This window comes from Drosophila mojavensis, unplaced genomic scaffold (genome assembly GCF_018153725.1).
Source record: "Drosophila mojavensis isolate 15081-1352.22 unplaced genomic scaffold, ASM1815372v1 contig_136, whole genome shotgun sequence".
NCBI classification, from domain to species: Eukaryota; Metazoa; Arthropoda; class Insecta; order Diptera; family Drosophilidae; genus Drosophila; species Drosophila mojavensis.
In genome coordinates, this window is record NW_025318667.1 from 29,718,192 (window position 1) to 29,731,774 (window position 13,583).

At 39.2% G+C, this 13,583-nt stretch overlaps 1 protein-coding gene across 1 annotated transcript; it reads left to right on the forward strand.

Annotated features, from left to right (window-relative positions):
• Window positions 1-4,678: 4,678 nt before the first annotated feature.
• On the forward strand, window positions 4,679-5,170 carry LOC122757846. The gene has a single exon (XM_044011412.1). It carries the CDS (start codon window positions 4,679-4,681, stop codon window positions 5,168-5,170), a length of 492 nt encoding a protein of 163 aa, XP_043867347.1.
• Window positions 5,171-13,583: the final 8,413 nt, after the last annotated feature.

The window sequence follows — 13,583 nt, forward strand, 5'->3', positions numbered from 1 at the left end:
CGGTAGGATCGAAAAATCAGCTCTATCATTTGATGAAAAACATCCTATATTGTTACCATACAACATGCACTGTGGACCACAAGCACTACTTGCAAGGTCAAGGCAAAATTACTGGATACTTAAAGGGAAAACATTAGCACGGAGCATTACTCAAAACTGCGTCCGATGTACTCGAGCAAAACCAAAGATGTTTCAACAATTAATGGGCAATCTACCGGAACTACGCGTCAGCCCAGCAAGACCATTTAAAAATGCTGGGGTCGATTACTGTGGCCCATTCTGGATTCATCATAAAGTGCGAGGAAAGCGCCCAGACAAGGCTTACATCGCGATATTCTGTTGTTTTGCGACTAAGGCCATCCATATGGAAACAGTAAGTGATTTAACCACTGACAAATTCATTGCGGCCTTAAAACGATTTATGGGACGCCGTGGAAATTGCCAAACACTACACTGCGACAATGCTACAAACTTTGTGGGCGCCAACCACAAATTGAAAGAGCTAGAAGACGCAATCTACAGTGACAAGGCAAAAGACAGGATATTAGCTGAATGCCACAAAACAAATGTAAAATTCCATTTTATTCCTCCTCGAGCACCACACTTTGGCGGGCTCTGGGAAGCAGCAGTTCAGTCTATTTTCTATTTCTATTTTTCATTGCTTTATTTCCATAATATTATATTAGCTTAGAGCTAGCCTATTGTTTTATTTACAGAGTTTAGACTAAATTTATGTCTGATCAGCTGAGATATTTTATTTACATGGTTAGAAATAAGTTGTTAATAAATTTAGAATATAAAGGAAAATGGAGGAAAACAAAAAACCTTTAAATGCAACTTAGGTACAATCTTAAAACTACAAAAGAAGGCACTTAAGGCATTAACTATATATAAATAGTAAGGAAAAGGCCCTATTAGCTCAACACCTGAGCTATCTGAGATTTTTTAATTGTAAATTTGGTTTTAGAGTGACTGATGTGCTCATCAATCATTTTAATATCAGCTATTTTATGTAGAGATGTGGTTCTGTGATATCGTGGTAGGTTGAGGATCATTTTTAAAATTTTATTTTGGGCAACTTGGAGTTTTTTCAAATGAGTTACTGCCGAGCAGTTCCATATTTCAGATCCGTACATTAACATTGGAAGTATTATTGATTTGTAAATTGTTCAAAAAGTTAATAAGTTCTAGACGTTTATTGAAAACGGCACGTGAGTTCCATGCCATGATATTAAGAGCGTTTGGTTGACTATTTGTACACATATTTAAGAGCTATTTCAGTAATAATATTAAATTGATCGCTTTTAGTTTTACAAAGACTAAGTTTGTTTATCAATTCCCTAGTAAGAGTAGTAATTTCCTCAAATGTGAAAAGATCATGGTTGGTGGAGTTGTTTGTACCATTTGTGACGACTTGGCTATAGCTCAGAGATGTAGTTTGGGGCACACTCTGGATGGTGTTGGATACAGCAGCAGCCCTAGGCGTTGATGGGGGAGCATAATTGTTTTGGTTTGAGTTGCTTTTGTTATATTTGGAACGCTTTTGTAATAGCGACTGGTAGGAGAGCCGGCAAGGGCAGTTAACATCTGTAGACGGGTGGTTTCCTTTGCAGTTTGCACACTTTGTTGCAGTCTTGTCAGGGCAGACGGTCGTTAGATGATGGCCAGCACAGTGAGCGCAGGATGTCTTAATTGCGCATTGATTAGCACCATGATCATATAGTTGGCAATTGTAGCATTGCGTCAATTTATTGTGGGTTTTGGTTTTATACTCCCAACGTACTTTAGTGTGGTTTATGTGTGGATAATCATTCCTTAACTGTCTTATAGTTATACTCTTTGGAGAGAAGTAAACAACATACAATATCAGTTTATAACCGTTTCTTGTAGTTTTTTCAATTAACTTAACATCAGTGCAGCTGAGACCAAGATTCAAGAGCATGGTTTTTACTTCATCATTGGACTGCTTGTCTAGTCCAGAGAGAACTGCCTTGAATGGCTTAGTATCTCTTGTCTCGTAAGAGAAAAATTCACAACTGTTTTCCTTTAGCTTAATGCATAGCAGGTTAAAGTCAGATTCAGATTTTACGTATATTTTATGCCCAATTGAAATAGATTTGACATAATAATCGCTGATTTTGTTTTTTGAAAGCAAATTATGGACAAACTGCACTGTTTGTTTGATGACTGTGATTGGTGGTAATTTTACACTAGCCTCAGGCTCTGGTTCATTGATATTTTCATTGATATTTTCGTTTTCAAGAGTCTGCAGTGGACGAAAATAGTTTGAAAAATAGTTTTCAGTGTGTTTACGCGGCGAAGTTTTATCTTTCGTGCGAGGCATTTTACCGTTGGCAGGTGCAGTAGCACCGCCAAATGACAAATTACGACGTTTAATGATTGTTTTTGGTTGTTGCTATGCAAGAAACAGATAAGCACGCGCTATTTTTAGCTTAAAGTACCGTACGTTTTAAACGAAGAAGTGAAAAGATAATCGGATGACTCAGATTAAGGTACGACCTCTCGCGTTGAGTGATACAACAAGACTGAGCAGCAGTTAAGTCAGCAAAACACTTACTATTGAAAAATGTATCGACCGCCTCATTATCGTATGATGAGCTTGAAACCGTTGTCATTGAGATAGAGGCAATACTTAACTCTCGGCCAATAACTACTATGTCAACCGATCCAAATGATCTTGCTGCACTAACACCTGGACACTTTCTGATTGGAGAACCGCTAACAGCACAAGCCCATGACGCAGAAAGGGGAGACGGAAGGTCGCTTGGACAAAGATTAGAGTTAATTCAACATCTGAAGCATACGTTCTGGACTCGATGGTCACAGGAATACCTCCACGAACTTCAGCAACGTACAAAATGGACGAGATCAACGGCAAACGTATCAGAAGGAATGTTGGTGCTCATCAAAGAGGACAATGTACCATGTCGACAATGGCCTATGGGAAGAATTCAAAGAGTATACACCGGCCCCGACAACCATATACGAGTGGTCGATGTGAAGACAGCACATGGCACCTTCAAACGACCTATACACAAATTGGCGCCACTACTAGCCATCGATGAGCCACAACACAAACATCCACTCGAAGACATATCACAAAATGATCCCTCGGCTAACCAAAAGGCGAAACGGCTCAGAACACCCTGGACACAAGACGGTATATCGGCCCCAGCAATTGGACAAGATGCCTTCCGGATCAACGTATCTGATAGTTAAACCATCGTTTAACGGCCGGGAGTATGTCTGAGTTTTGTGTTCAATCTACAATCAACAATCTACATAACTCATCCTAAACAAATTAAGATAGTAGGTAGAATGGTTATCTGCAGTACCAGACAATTAGCAAATAACCCATCATTATCGCTAGGTATAAGTATTGGGTTATCTGTTATAAGATAGCCTTTTCTGACCGTAATAAAACCTTTTATATATTTATTTAGGTTTATTGACTAAGTAAAATTCCATAATCACTATCTTGTATTGATACCTACCACCTAAAAATAGTATATAAGGCCATTACGTTCATAAAATAAATTAGTAAGAAAATAGCACTTGAAAATAGAGCAACGAGTCTCGTCTTTCACTATTTGATACTCATCTCCGTTGTCCAACTGGTTCAAGTACTTGTTGCGACGCCCGTAGTCACTGGTTCTGTACTAGAGGCTTACAATCAAACGCAAATACAATTACCTAGTCTTGGTTTTGTACCAAGGTCTAATAGATACTCAACAATATGGTATTTTCGGTTTGGTCACACTTTAAGTCTTAATGAATCGAATGCTTGTCAATCGTTGTTCAAGCTGTATGAACGCTTTCCCGATTTTGTCAATGATCCACAAATAATTGACAATGAGTATCGAACAATGAAAACTGACGACATGGTTAAAATGCTTTTGACTAAAAATCTCAATTGCGATACATTTTGGTACGAATTGAGTCAGTTAAAAGATATAAATAATAGCTATAAATATTCGAATATTTCGAAATTTGCTCAATCTATGTTAATTTTGCCCGTTTCTAATGCGTCGTGTGAACGCGTATTCTCTCAAATTAATTTAATCAAAACGAAAAATCGAAACCGCTTTAAAAATGTAAATGTATCACATATATTACATGTAAAACAATCATTGCGCGAAAATGGGTGCAATCATTTTAAGCCCAATGAACAAATGTTATGTAAAGATTTCAACAAATTTAATTTAAGCTGCTCTGACGAAGAAGGCTAGTAAATATAATTAAATGTAATATTCTGATCTTAAGAGAAACTAACAAGACTGAACAAAGAAGTTCCTTTATTATTTTATTTTAAGAAAATGTTACAAAATGAATTTTAAGCATTTAATTAATTTTAAGACTTTAAGTATAGTATATTGGAATATGGAATTGAATACGAATGCATATTGTTCTAGTTTTATGTTGGGCTGAAATATTATTAATTTTTTTAAATAAAATAAACAACAAACATTTTTTGCAATGGGAAAACCTTTATTTTTATACCCTGAACCCATTGAAAATGGGAAATCAGGGTATAATGGTTTTGTTAAAAGAATGTAACAGGCAGAAGGAGGCGTGGCAGACCCCAGTATATATATTCTTAATCAGGACGACGAGCTGAGTCGATATAGCCCTGTCCGTCTGTCCGTCCGTAAAAACGATGATAGCCCAGTACATCGAGGGACATCAGAGTTCGTGGGATGTGCTGCTACCAGAGATATCGTTAGCGATCAACTCTAGTGTCGCGGATTCTACTGGATTCACGCCTGCGTTCCTGATGATGGGTAGAGAGCCTCGCCTCCCGTCTACCCTTTACGACGAGGTCACTCCCGGGTCGGCAACGAGGGAAGTCGACTTAGAGACAAGGAAAGAGACGATGAAACAAATCTTCGAAGTGGCCCGTAATAATTTGCAAAAGGCGTCGAAGGACCAAGGCAGGTATTACAATCTGCGCCGACGAGAGTGGAGACCCGCGCTAGGGTCGATGGTTCTGCTGCGGCAGCACCAGCTGTCCAGCGCAGCGGAGGGCTTCGAGGCGAAATTGGCGCCCAAGTTCGAGGGCCCCTACAGGGCCATCGAGCATTGGCACGCCGCTCGAATGAAAGAGACTCCATTGCATGAAACCCCGCTATCCCCTCTACCACCTCTTTGAAAAAACCTCACTAATCTCACACTAACGCATTAACTGTTTTGGTCAAGAAGAGACCCGAGAGAGAGTGAATATTAATGTTCTAATTCCCACAGATAAGCGAAATGGAAGACGACGTGATCACTGTCAGTAGTGACGAGGAATGGGAGGAGGCATTTCCTCAAGGGTCGTCGTGGGAGAGGCAGCCACGCACCGGTCCTGTCCCTTCCATCCATCACTCCACGATTGATTTATCGGTGGCTTTGGAGGACACAATTATGGTGCTGAAGGGAAGTTTCACCACAATATATGTACCAGCGCCTGGAGTGCAGCGGACTCCACCGCACGTGGAAGAGCCGGCGTCTACTCCCACTTCGCCGACTCCGTCCCAGGTGGAGGGCCGCAGTATCTCAACAGACGAGGAGTTAGAGTGTTGGGCCAGCCCGATACCGTGGGCTGCAGATGAACGCGAAGAGGAGAGCTACGCGGAAGAGGTCCCCGACCAGCTCCCGCCACGCGAGGTAGGAGGCGGCAGGGAGCACTGTCCCTCCGCCCCAAATCCTGCCTCGAGGGTGGCGTCGCGAGCGGAAGCCGGAGAGCCAGAAAAGCTTTGGACGAGGAGGGGCGAGCGACGAGAGGAGGCGGAGCCGATGCCGACTCCACGACGCCGATTAGAGGACGACCGGGGCGATAACCGACGCCGCGACTCCGCGCGGGTCGCGTTTCGCTATGTTCCGGGGGCTGTCGAGAACAGGCGTGGATTGGCCCAGCCGGTCTATCGTCCGGAGCGCACGAGCCGACAGTCGGGTGCAGGCCGCCGGGATCGAGATGCCAGATCCCCGAACGCCGATGGAGCGTCGAGCAGTGGCAGGGCAGACCGACGGAGACGACCAGCAAGCGACGCCGAGCCGCGGCCAAAATGGCGGAAACTAGATGATCCCCGTCTGGCGGGGTCGAGCCATCGGAGGGAGCTAGATGATGTCCTCGATGGATGGCAAGCAGACGAGGCGTCCCAGTCAAGAGCAGAGGATAGTGCGGGACGAGAGGGCTTCGTGTCCATCCCGCGGGACTGGACAGTGCGCCCGGAGGGCACGGTTCTAGCCGAAGAAGTAGTAGAGCTGGTGAGGAGGGAAGCGGAGGTTTGCAGTCGCCGACATCGCCGCACGCGCTTCAAAGTGACGTCGGACGCCGGAGCCTATAATGTCACGGTGGCGGCCACAGGAGCCGTGGTCGTCTCCTTGATTAAGTAAGGGGGGGGTGTGAGGCGGCGCCCCAGTTACCGCCTCACGATCATAAGAGAATGAAGAAATGTTTAATGTTTATTTTGAGTTTGAGCCGATGAAATATCTAGTTTGTAAGAGAATTGAAGAAGTGTTTATTTACGAATTTGAATTAATGAAATGTTCAGTTGGTATCAGAATTGATGAAATGTTTAGTTTGTTTTGTATTCGCTAAGATGTAGAGTTAAATTAATAAATTAAGTAGGCTTAATTAGGGTTTAGATTTAGCAAGTAGAAATTAAGTTAGTAAAGTAAGTAGTATTGGTTTTGAATTGATAATTAATAGTTCTTAGATTTATAATTAATAGTTAAACAAGTAGGTTAAGCAGAAGTTGATATTTGGTACACAGAGAATTGAATTGATATTTGAAAATGCCGCCCAAAGCGCTGACAATTTATCGGCGATCGGCGGCGCAACCCTGCGTGGAGAGTTGTGAGCGGAGAGTTGCGTCGCCGACGCCGAGCGCTTTGGGCGAGCGCAGAAAAGAAACGATTAGTCGAGTGGTGAGCGAGCAATAGTCAAGTGGTTAAGCGCGAAATTGAATTGTGAAACGCGGTTAGATTAAGCGGCATCTCAAATAAAAAGGAAAGAAACTGGAGAACGGATTGGCAACTTTTATTAAATTAAACGGCAACTGGAGCAAAGTTTGACGGCGACGAGGCAAAAGAAAAGGGGTGAGAAGACACTGGAGAAGAAAAGGTACACGTGAGTGGCGGTCCCCATATTAGATTTCCCCCCTCTCCCATTTCCCGACCAATAACGTTAAATATTCCCCCCCCCTGGTGTCTCACTATTACATAAAAATAAATTTCTTGTGAGTACACCCTGGGTAGACTGAGTCTATCCCAGCATCCGTAATTTACTACTTTACACGATCTTTCCTGCAAAGACGCGTAAGCAATATCACTTATAACTAATGCAAATTTAACAAAACATCAGTATCTGCTTATTAGAAGCTTTGTTAATAATAAACTGGATATTCTTTCCCTGTTATGATAGTATTTTGAAGGAAAAACAGAAACGCTATCCGGAGGAAATAACAGTTTCAGAATCTGTTGCTGAAGCTGAATTGCAAAAATTATTGGACCACACTGCATCTCGGATTTTAGAATTGCAGAGTGAGGTTATTAATGAACTCAGTGATTGCTCAAATAATCTTAAACTAATAGGAAAATGGGGCTTTGATGGCAGCTCTGTGCAGAGCGAATATGAACAAACATTCGAAAATAATAATGCAGAAGACAGCAATTTGTTTATCACATCATATGCAGTGTTGCCAGATTAGCTATTTAATAGCATTTTTAGCTATTTTTGAACCCTAAATGCTATGAAAATTTTGAAAATGCTATTAGCTATAAATTTAGCTATTTTACAAACGAATATTTTGAATTTGATTTTAGTATTTAAAGCAAAAAAAAAAAAAAACATTTTTCGATTAAGTCCCAAATTGTACGTAATGATCTGCGCGATACTACCACCACGACTTTGTCGTACTTATACCATCACTAGTTGTGAATTTATACCATCGCTAATTCTTCTTGCGCAGCAATAGCAAATGCTGCCATGATTATACCGTGCCTTCCAAATATTTAAAAATGATTCCAGTTAATCAAAAATATAATTCTGATGATGATTTGGATGTGGACCAAATTGTAACATTATTAAATAACATTTAAAAATAAAATTTAAAGTAAATGCATAATGCATAAAGGTTTCAGCTATTTTGTAAGCTATTTTAAAATTTGTTTAGCTATTTTCAGCTATTTTTTAGAGACGATTTTGCTATTTTTATGTCTCAAAACCTGGCAACACTGATCATATGTCCCTTTTCAATTAATTACCAAATCAAAGGATGATGAGGAGCACAAAATAATTTGGAAAAACCCTCGACCTTCCGCCACCCGCTATTGCCGCCCTGTACGGATTCAATTTCAAGAGGAATCAGTTCTTCTAACACAAAATGAAGAACTTTACATTAAAAATAAAATTCACGAACTGGCTCCTACTGAATTCCAAACAGTTACCAACCGCAAATTTGTTGTCGATCACATTCTTATGCTAACTATGGTAGATGGCAAAGTGTGCAATGCCCTTACTGAAACCTCATCTGCAAAATGCTACATATGCCTAGCTAAGCCGACAGAGATGAATGATATCGACAACTGCTTACAAAAACAAGTTTAAACACATCGCTACGAATTTGGATTGTCTCCATTACATGCCTACATTCGATTTTTTGAATATATGCTTCACGTTTCATATAGACTCGAAATAAAACAGTGGCAAGTAAGGGGCGCAGAAAATAAACAATTTCTACGTAGGAAACAAATTATTCAGTGTGAATTTCGTAACAAAATGGGTTTAATTGTCGACAAACCAAGAACAGGTGGAAGTGGATCCTCAAATGATGGGAACACTGCAAGAAGATTTTTCAATGAAGCCCAAGTGTCTGCTGAAATAACTGGCATAGAAAAACACCTTATTGAAAATTGTGCAATTTTACTACAAACCTTATCATCAGGTTATAAAATTAATGTAGAAAAATTTCGAGAATTGGCTCTAGCTACTGCTCGAGAGCTAACAACTAAATATTCCTGGTACTATATTCCTCCCTCGGTTCACAAAATTTTAATTCATGCGCCAGATATTATTGAGCACGCATTAGTATCTATTGGAGAGCTCTCAGACGAAGCTGCTGAGGCAAGAAATAAGGACGTTAAGAAGTATCGACTAAACCATACAAGGACAATTTCACGGGTAGCCACAAATCAGGACTTAATAAATAGATTGCTTTTGACCTCTGATCCTCTGATTTCTGGTCAAAAAAAATTACCAAGCAAAAAAAAATTAATTTTTACCAAAAATCAGTGTTTGATTTACTCGAATAGTCCGCAATAATTTTTTTTTGGCTTAATTCATTATTCTTTTATTTACTATTTTTGTAATTTCATAATAAAATTAATTATTATTAAACTATTATATTTTTCTATTTAGTTTTGATGCTTTAATAAATATATATATAAAAAAAAGACACTTTCTAAAAATTAATTATTACAATTGTTTACTACTTATTATAATTTTATAAAGCTAATATAAAAATTTCACTTTGATATAGTCAGTGGAAACATTTTTGGCCGCTAATTTCATACTGTACCGACCACTGCGCGCTGTACGCAACAAACTTAAACTGTACGAAGACTTTTGAGGTGTCATTTTTATACCCTGAACCCATTGAAAATGGGAAATCAGGGTATAATGGTTTTGTGAAAAAGTATGTAACGGGCAGAAGGAGGCGTGGCAGACCCCACAAAGTATATATATTCTTGATCAGCGCGACGAGCTGAGTCGATATATCCCTGTCCGTCCGTCCGTCCGTCCGTCCGTCCGTCCGTCCGTCCGTATGAGTGCGTCGATCTCAAAAGTTATAAGAGCTAGAGAGCTGAAATTTGGCATGCATACTCATGTGTACCATACGCAGTACAAGTTTGCTTTATTTTTTCGATAAATCGTCCGATAACTTTTTTTTCGAGAATAATCGGAAATTTGATTTTGTTTTTTTTTTTTTTTTTTTTAGCCTAATTTGAACATTTTTAGAACTGTTGTCTTCAAATTTGCGTTGTATATAAAGTTAATAGATTCAAAGATTTTGTAATTTACAGATTTTGGATACCACGCCCCCTTCGCTCCCAATTTGTAAAAAACGCATTTCAAGTACTAGAGACTTGTGCTTTGGAATGTACACACATTTTAGCCATATGATTACGCTCTAAAAGTTTCATTAGGATCGTATGTCTACAAAAGAAATTATTCAACAAATAAATTCTTATAATATTGCCCACACTGCAGTGCAGCCCAAGCGCAGCCGCTACTAGCTGCGCAGTTTGCAGAGCGCGTGCTTATACGTACATGTGTATGTATGTGTGCATAAAAGAAGTCCAGAATGATTAGAATATCAGTTTGGAGGGTTCAGGGTATCTCCTAGTCGAGCAGTCTCGACTGGAGCCTTCTTACTTATTTAATATTAGGGTTAGTTTTAATAATAAAATTAAAACATAATTATGTTAATGAATAAATGAAAATTGTTATACAAAAAAAAGTATTGACTTAAGTCTTCTATATTAAATACAATATACATGTAAACTTAAAAGTAGAGGTTTGTTTGCAAGCGTACGCAGAGTTCTGCAAGCAAGTGTAGCTATTGCTCGAAGGGTTCAGGGGATCTCGTAGTCGAGCAGTCTCGACTAGAGCTTTGTTACCTGTTTTAGATTGAGCTTAACAAGTGTATTTGTGTTTCGTGGATCAGTACTTATGCATGGCAAAGCTTTGCAGCAAATTTAATATGCGAAGGTATTAACAGAAGTGTGCAGATTAATAAGAAAATAACCATTTTTGTCCGAATCCACACAATTTTAATAAAATCAACATTTTGTAGTACAACATGTGTTTAAGCGGGCGGAGCTGGTTGACGTTTAGAACAACGACAATCGTTCACGTGACGCAATACAACATTACATAATGCAAAACATAGACCAATAAATGAAAGCGTGAAAGCTTTCGTTAATTATATTAATAAACACTCGCCAAAGTGTAACTCAACTTTGGCAAGAAAGGAAAGCATGCAAAATGGCTTGGAAAAAAAAAAAAAACATGTCCATTGAAATCTCCAGTCACTGTACAACAGAAAAAAAAAAAATGGGTCGTCCAAAGAGTGTTTACGAGATCGCTGGTCCTCGCTTAATAAGAAAATTAGCTGCTGAGCTTTTCGATGAGAATAACAACTCATCTCCTTTACTTATACATGCTGCTACAGTTTCTGCTAAAAATCAAAAGAAAAAGATTTAGCTGTTTTGAAAGCTGCTGGGAGTTCTAAGAATCTAAATGAGATAAAAAGTAAACTTTTTAGAGACGAGCCAAAGCACATGTCAGCTGACAGTGCACTTGCCTTTTAATTGGAAAATGGATTCACAAAAAGTCAGTAAATAAATATATAATGAAATGCAAAAAGGCAGGGTTGTGATATGTACCCAACATATCCGGCGGTACTTAATTCGAAATTAAAACTCCGGCTAAAAGGAATTCACTATTATGAGAACAAAGCGTATGTTTCATTGCAAAATCTTTTGGACTTTTACATCGCATTCTCGCATTCTGGAAATGCAACATGAAGTCCTGGAAACACCTCCTAACTTGGTACTTTGCACAGTAATTTTCAGCTATGGATTTGATGGTTCGTCCGAGAGTGTATACAAACAGCATTTTCAAAACCGCGATAGTGAATCGATTGACAGTTCTCTGTTTATTACCACAATTGTTCCATTAAAAATAATAAATGACATGTAGCAAATAATTTGACTTAATAGGGCTCCGCAATCGGTTAGATTTTGTCGACCCTTAAAAATTGAATTCACCAAGGAACCAGAAAAAGACAATTTAGATGCCCAGATTCTCAACATGCAATTATTATACCCTGAGCCCATTGAAAATGGGAAATCAGTTAATGTTATGTAACAGGCAGAAGGAGGCGTGGCAGACCCCATAAAGTATATATATTTTTGATCAGGGCGACAAGCTGAGTCGAAAGAAAGAAAGACTCGAAGAATTTTTGTGATATATCAATTCTTCGAAAGGTTCAGGGGATTTCGTAGTCGAGCAGTCTCAACTAGAGCTTTCTTAGTTGTTTTTGTATAAATCTAAAGAAAAATGTATATATGTGCAGTATACTGGACACATGACACTGATAGATGGAAAAGTTCTAAATGTACTGTCAGGAACTAACTAATGTCAATCTTTGAAGCGAAGCTAAAACAATTGCGGGACATCAAAGATATGAACTTAGAGCTTTTCATACCTAAATCACACGCCCTTCATTTTGGAATCAGTCCATTACTCAGTCCGCTTTCTCGAATTTGTTCTAAAAATCTCATAATGAATAGAATTCAACAAGTAAGAAAGCTATAGTCGAGACTGCTCGACTATGAGATCCCCTGAACCCTTGGAGCAATAGCTATTTCAATAATTTTTCACGTCTTTGAGCTTACACAAGAAACACACACACACACACACACACACACACACACACACACACACATACACACATACACACACACACGCATACACACAAACACATACACACAAATACACTAACACATACACTCACAAGCACCCACGCATAAACGCGCATGGGCTGCAGTGTGCGCTTACTATGAGAACTTAATTGTTTAATAACTTTTTTTGTGAGCGTACGAAACATACATGAAACTTTCAGATTATGATTATAACATGGATATGCATGTATTTGCCAAAGCACAAGTCTCTAGTATTTGAAATACACCTTTTACAAAAGTGATGGTGAGGGGGTGAATTTAAGGGTGGGGGGTAAATTTTAACAAAAACCGAAATTGTATAAATTGCATATAAGCATACATTAAAAATTTGGAGACTCTAGCAATAAAGGTGTAGAAGACATAATTGTATAACTGGTTTTCGATAAGGTCTTTAGTCGATAAAAAAAAGATCGGGATGAGTTATCGATTTTTAATGATAAACTTGATATCCGCGCTGTAATTACGGACATTTGAAAAAAAATTTGAAGTCTCTAGCTCTTATATCTTCTGAAATCGACGCGTTCATACATACGGACAGACGGACGGACAGACAGACGGACAGGGCCAAATCGACTCAGCTCGTCACCCTGATCAAGACTATATACACTTTGTGGTGTCTGCCACGCCTCCTTCTGCCTGTTACATACATTTCAACAAAACCATTATACCCTGATTTCCCATTGAAAATGGGTTCACGGTATAAAAACGTAAGCGCGAATGGCGGATTGAATCAGTCGATTGGAGAGTGCCGTGCCGATCGGACGCTTAGTTTTTAGACAGAGAGTCGGTTACGATAGCGAGAAGGGGAAAATTAATGAAATAGAGATAAATAGAAAATCAGCGAAGCAAAGACAAGAGTAGAACATTTGTGAAGTGAAGATAAAATAGAGAATTTATGAAGTAAAAATAAATAAATCCATGTATACTTATATGTATTTTATACAACTTCGGTTTTTATCAAAATTTACCCCCACCCCTAACTCACCCCCTCACCATCACATTTGTAAAAGGCGTTTTTCAAATACTAGGGAATTGTGCTTTGGCAAATACAT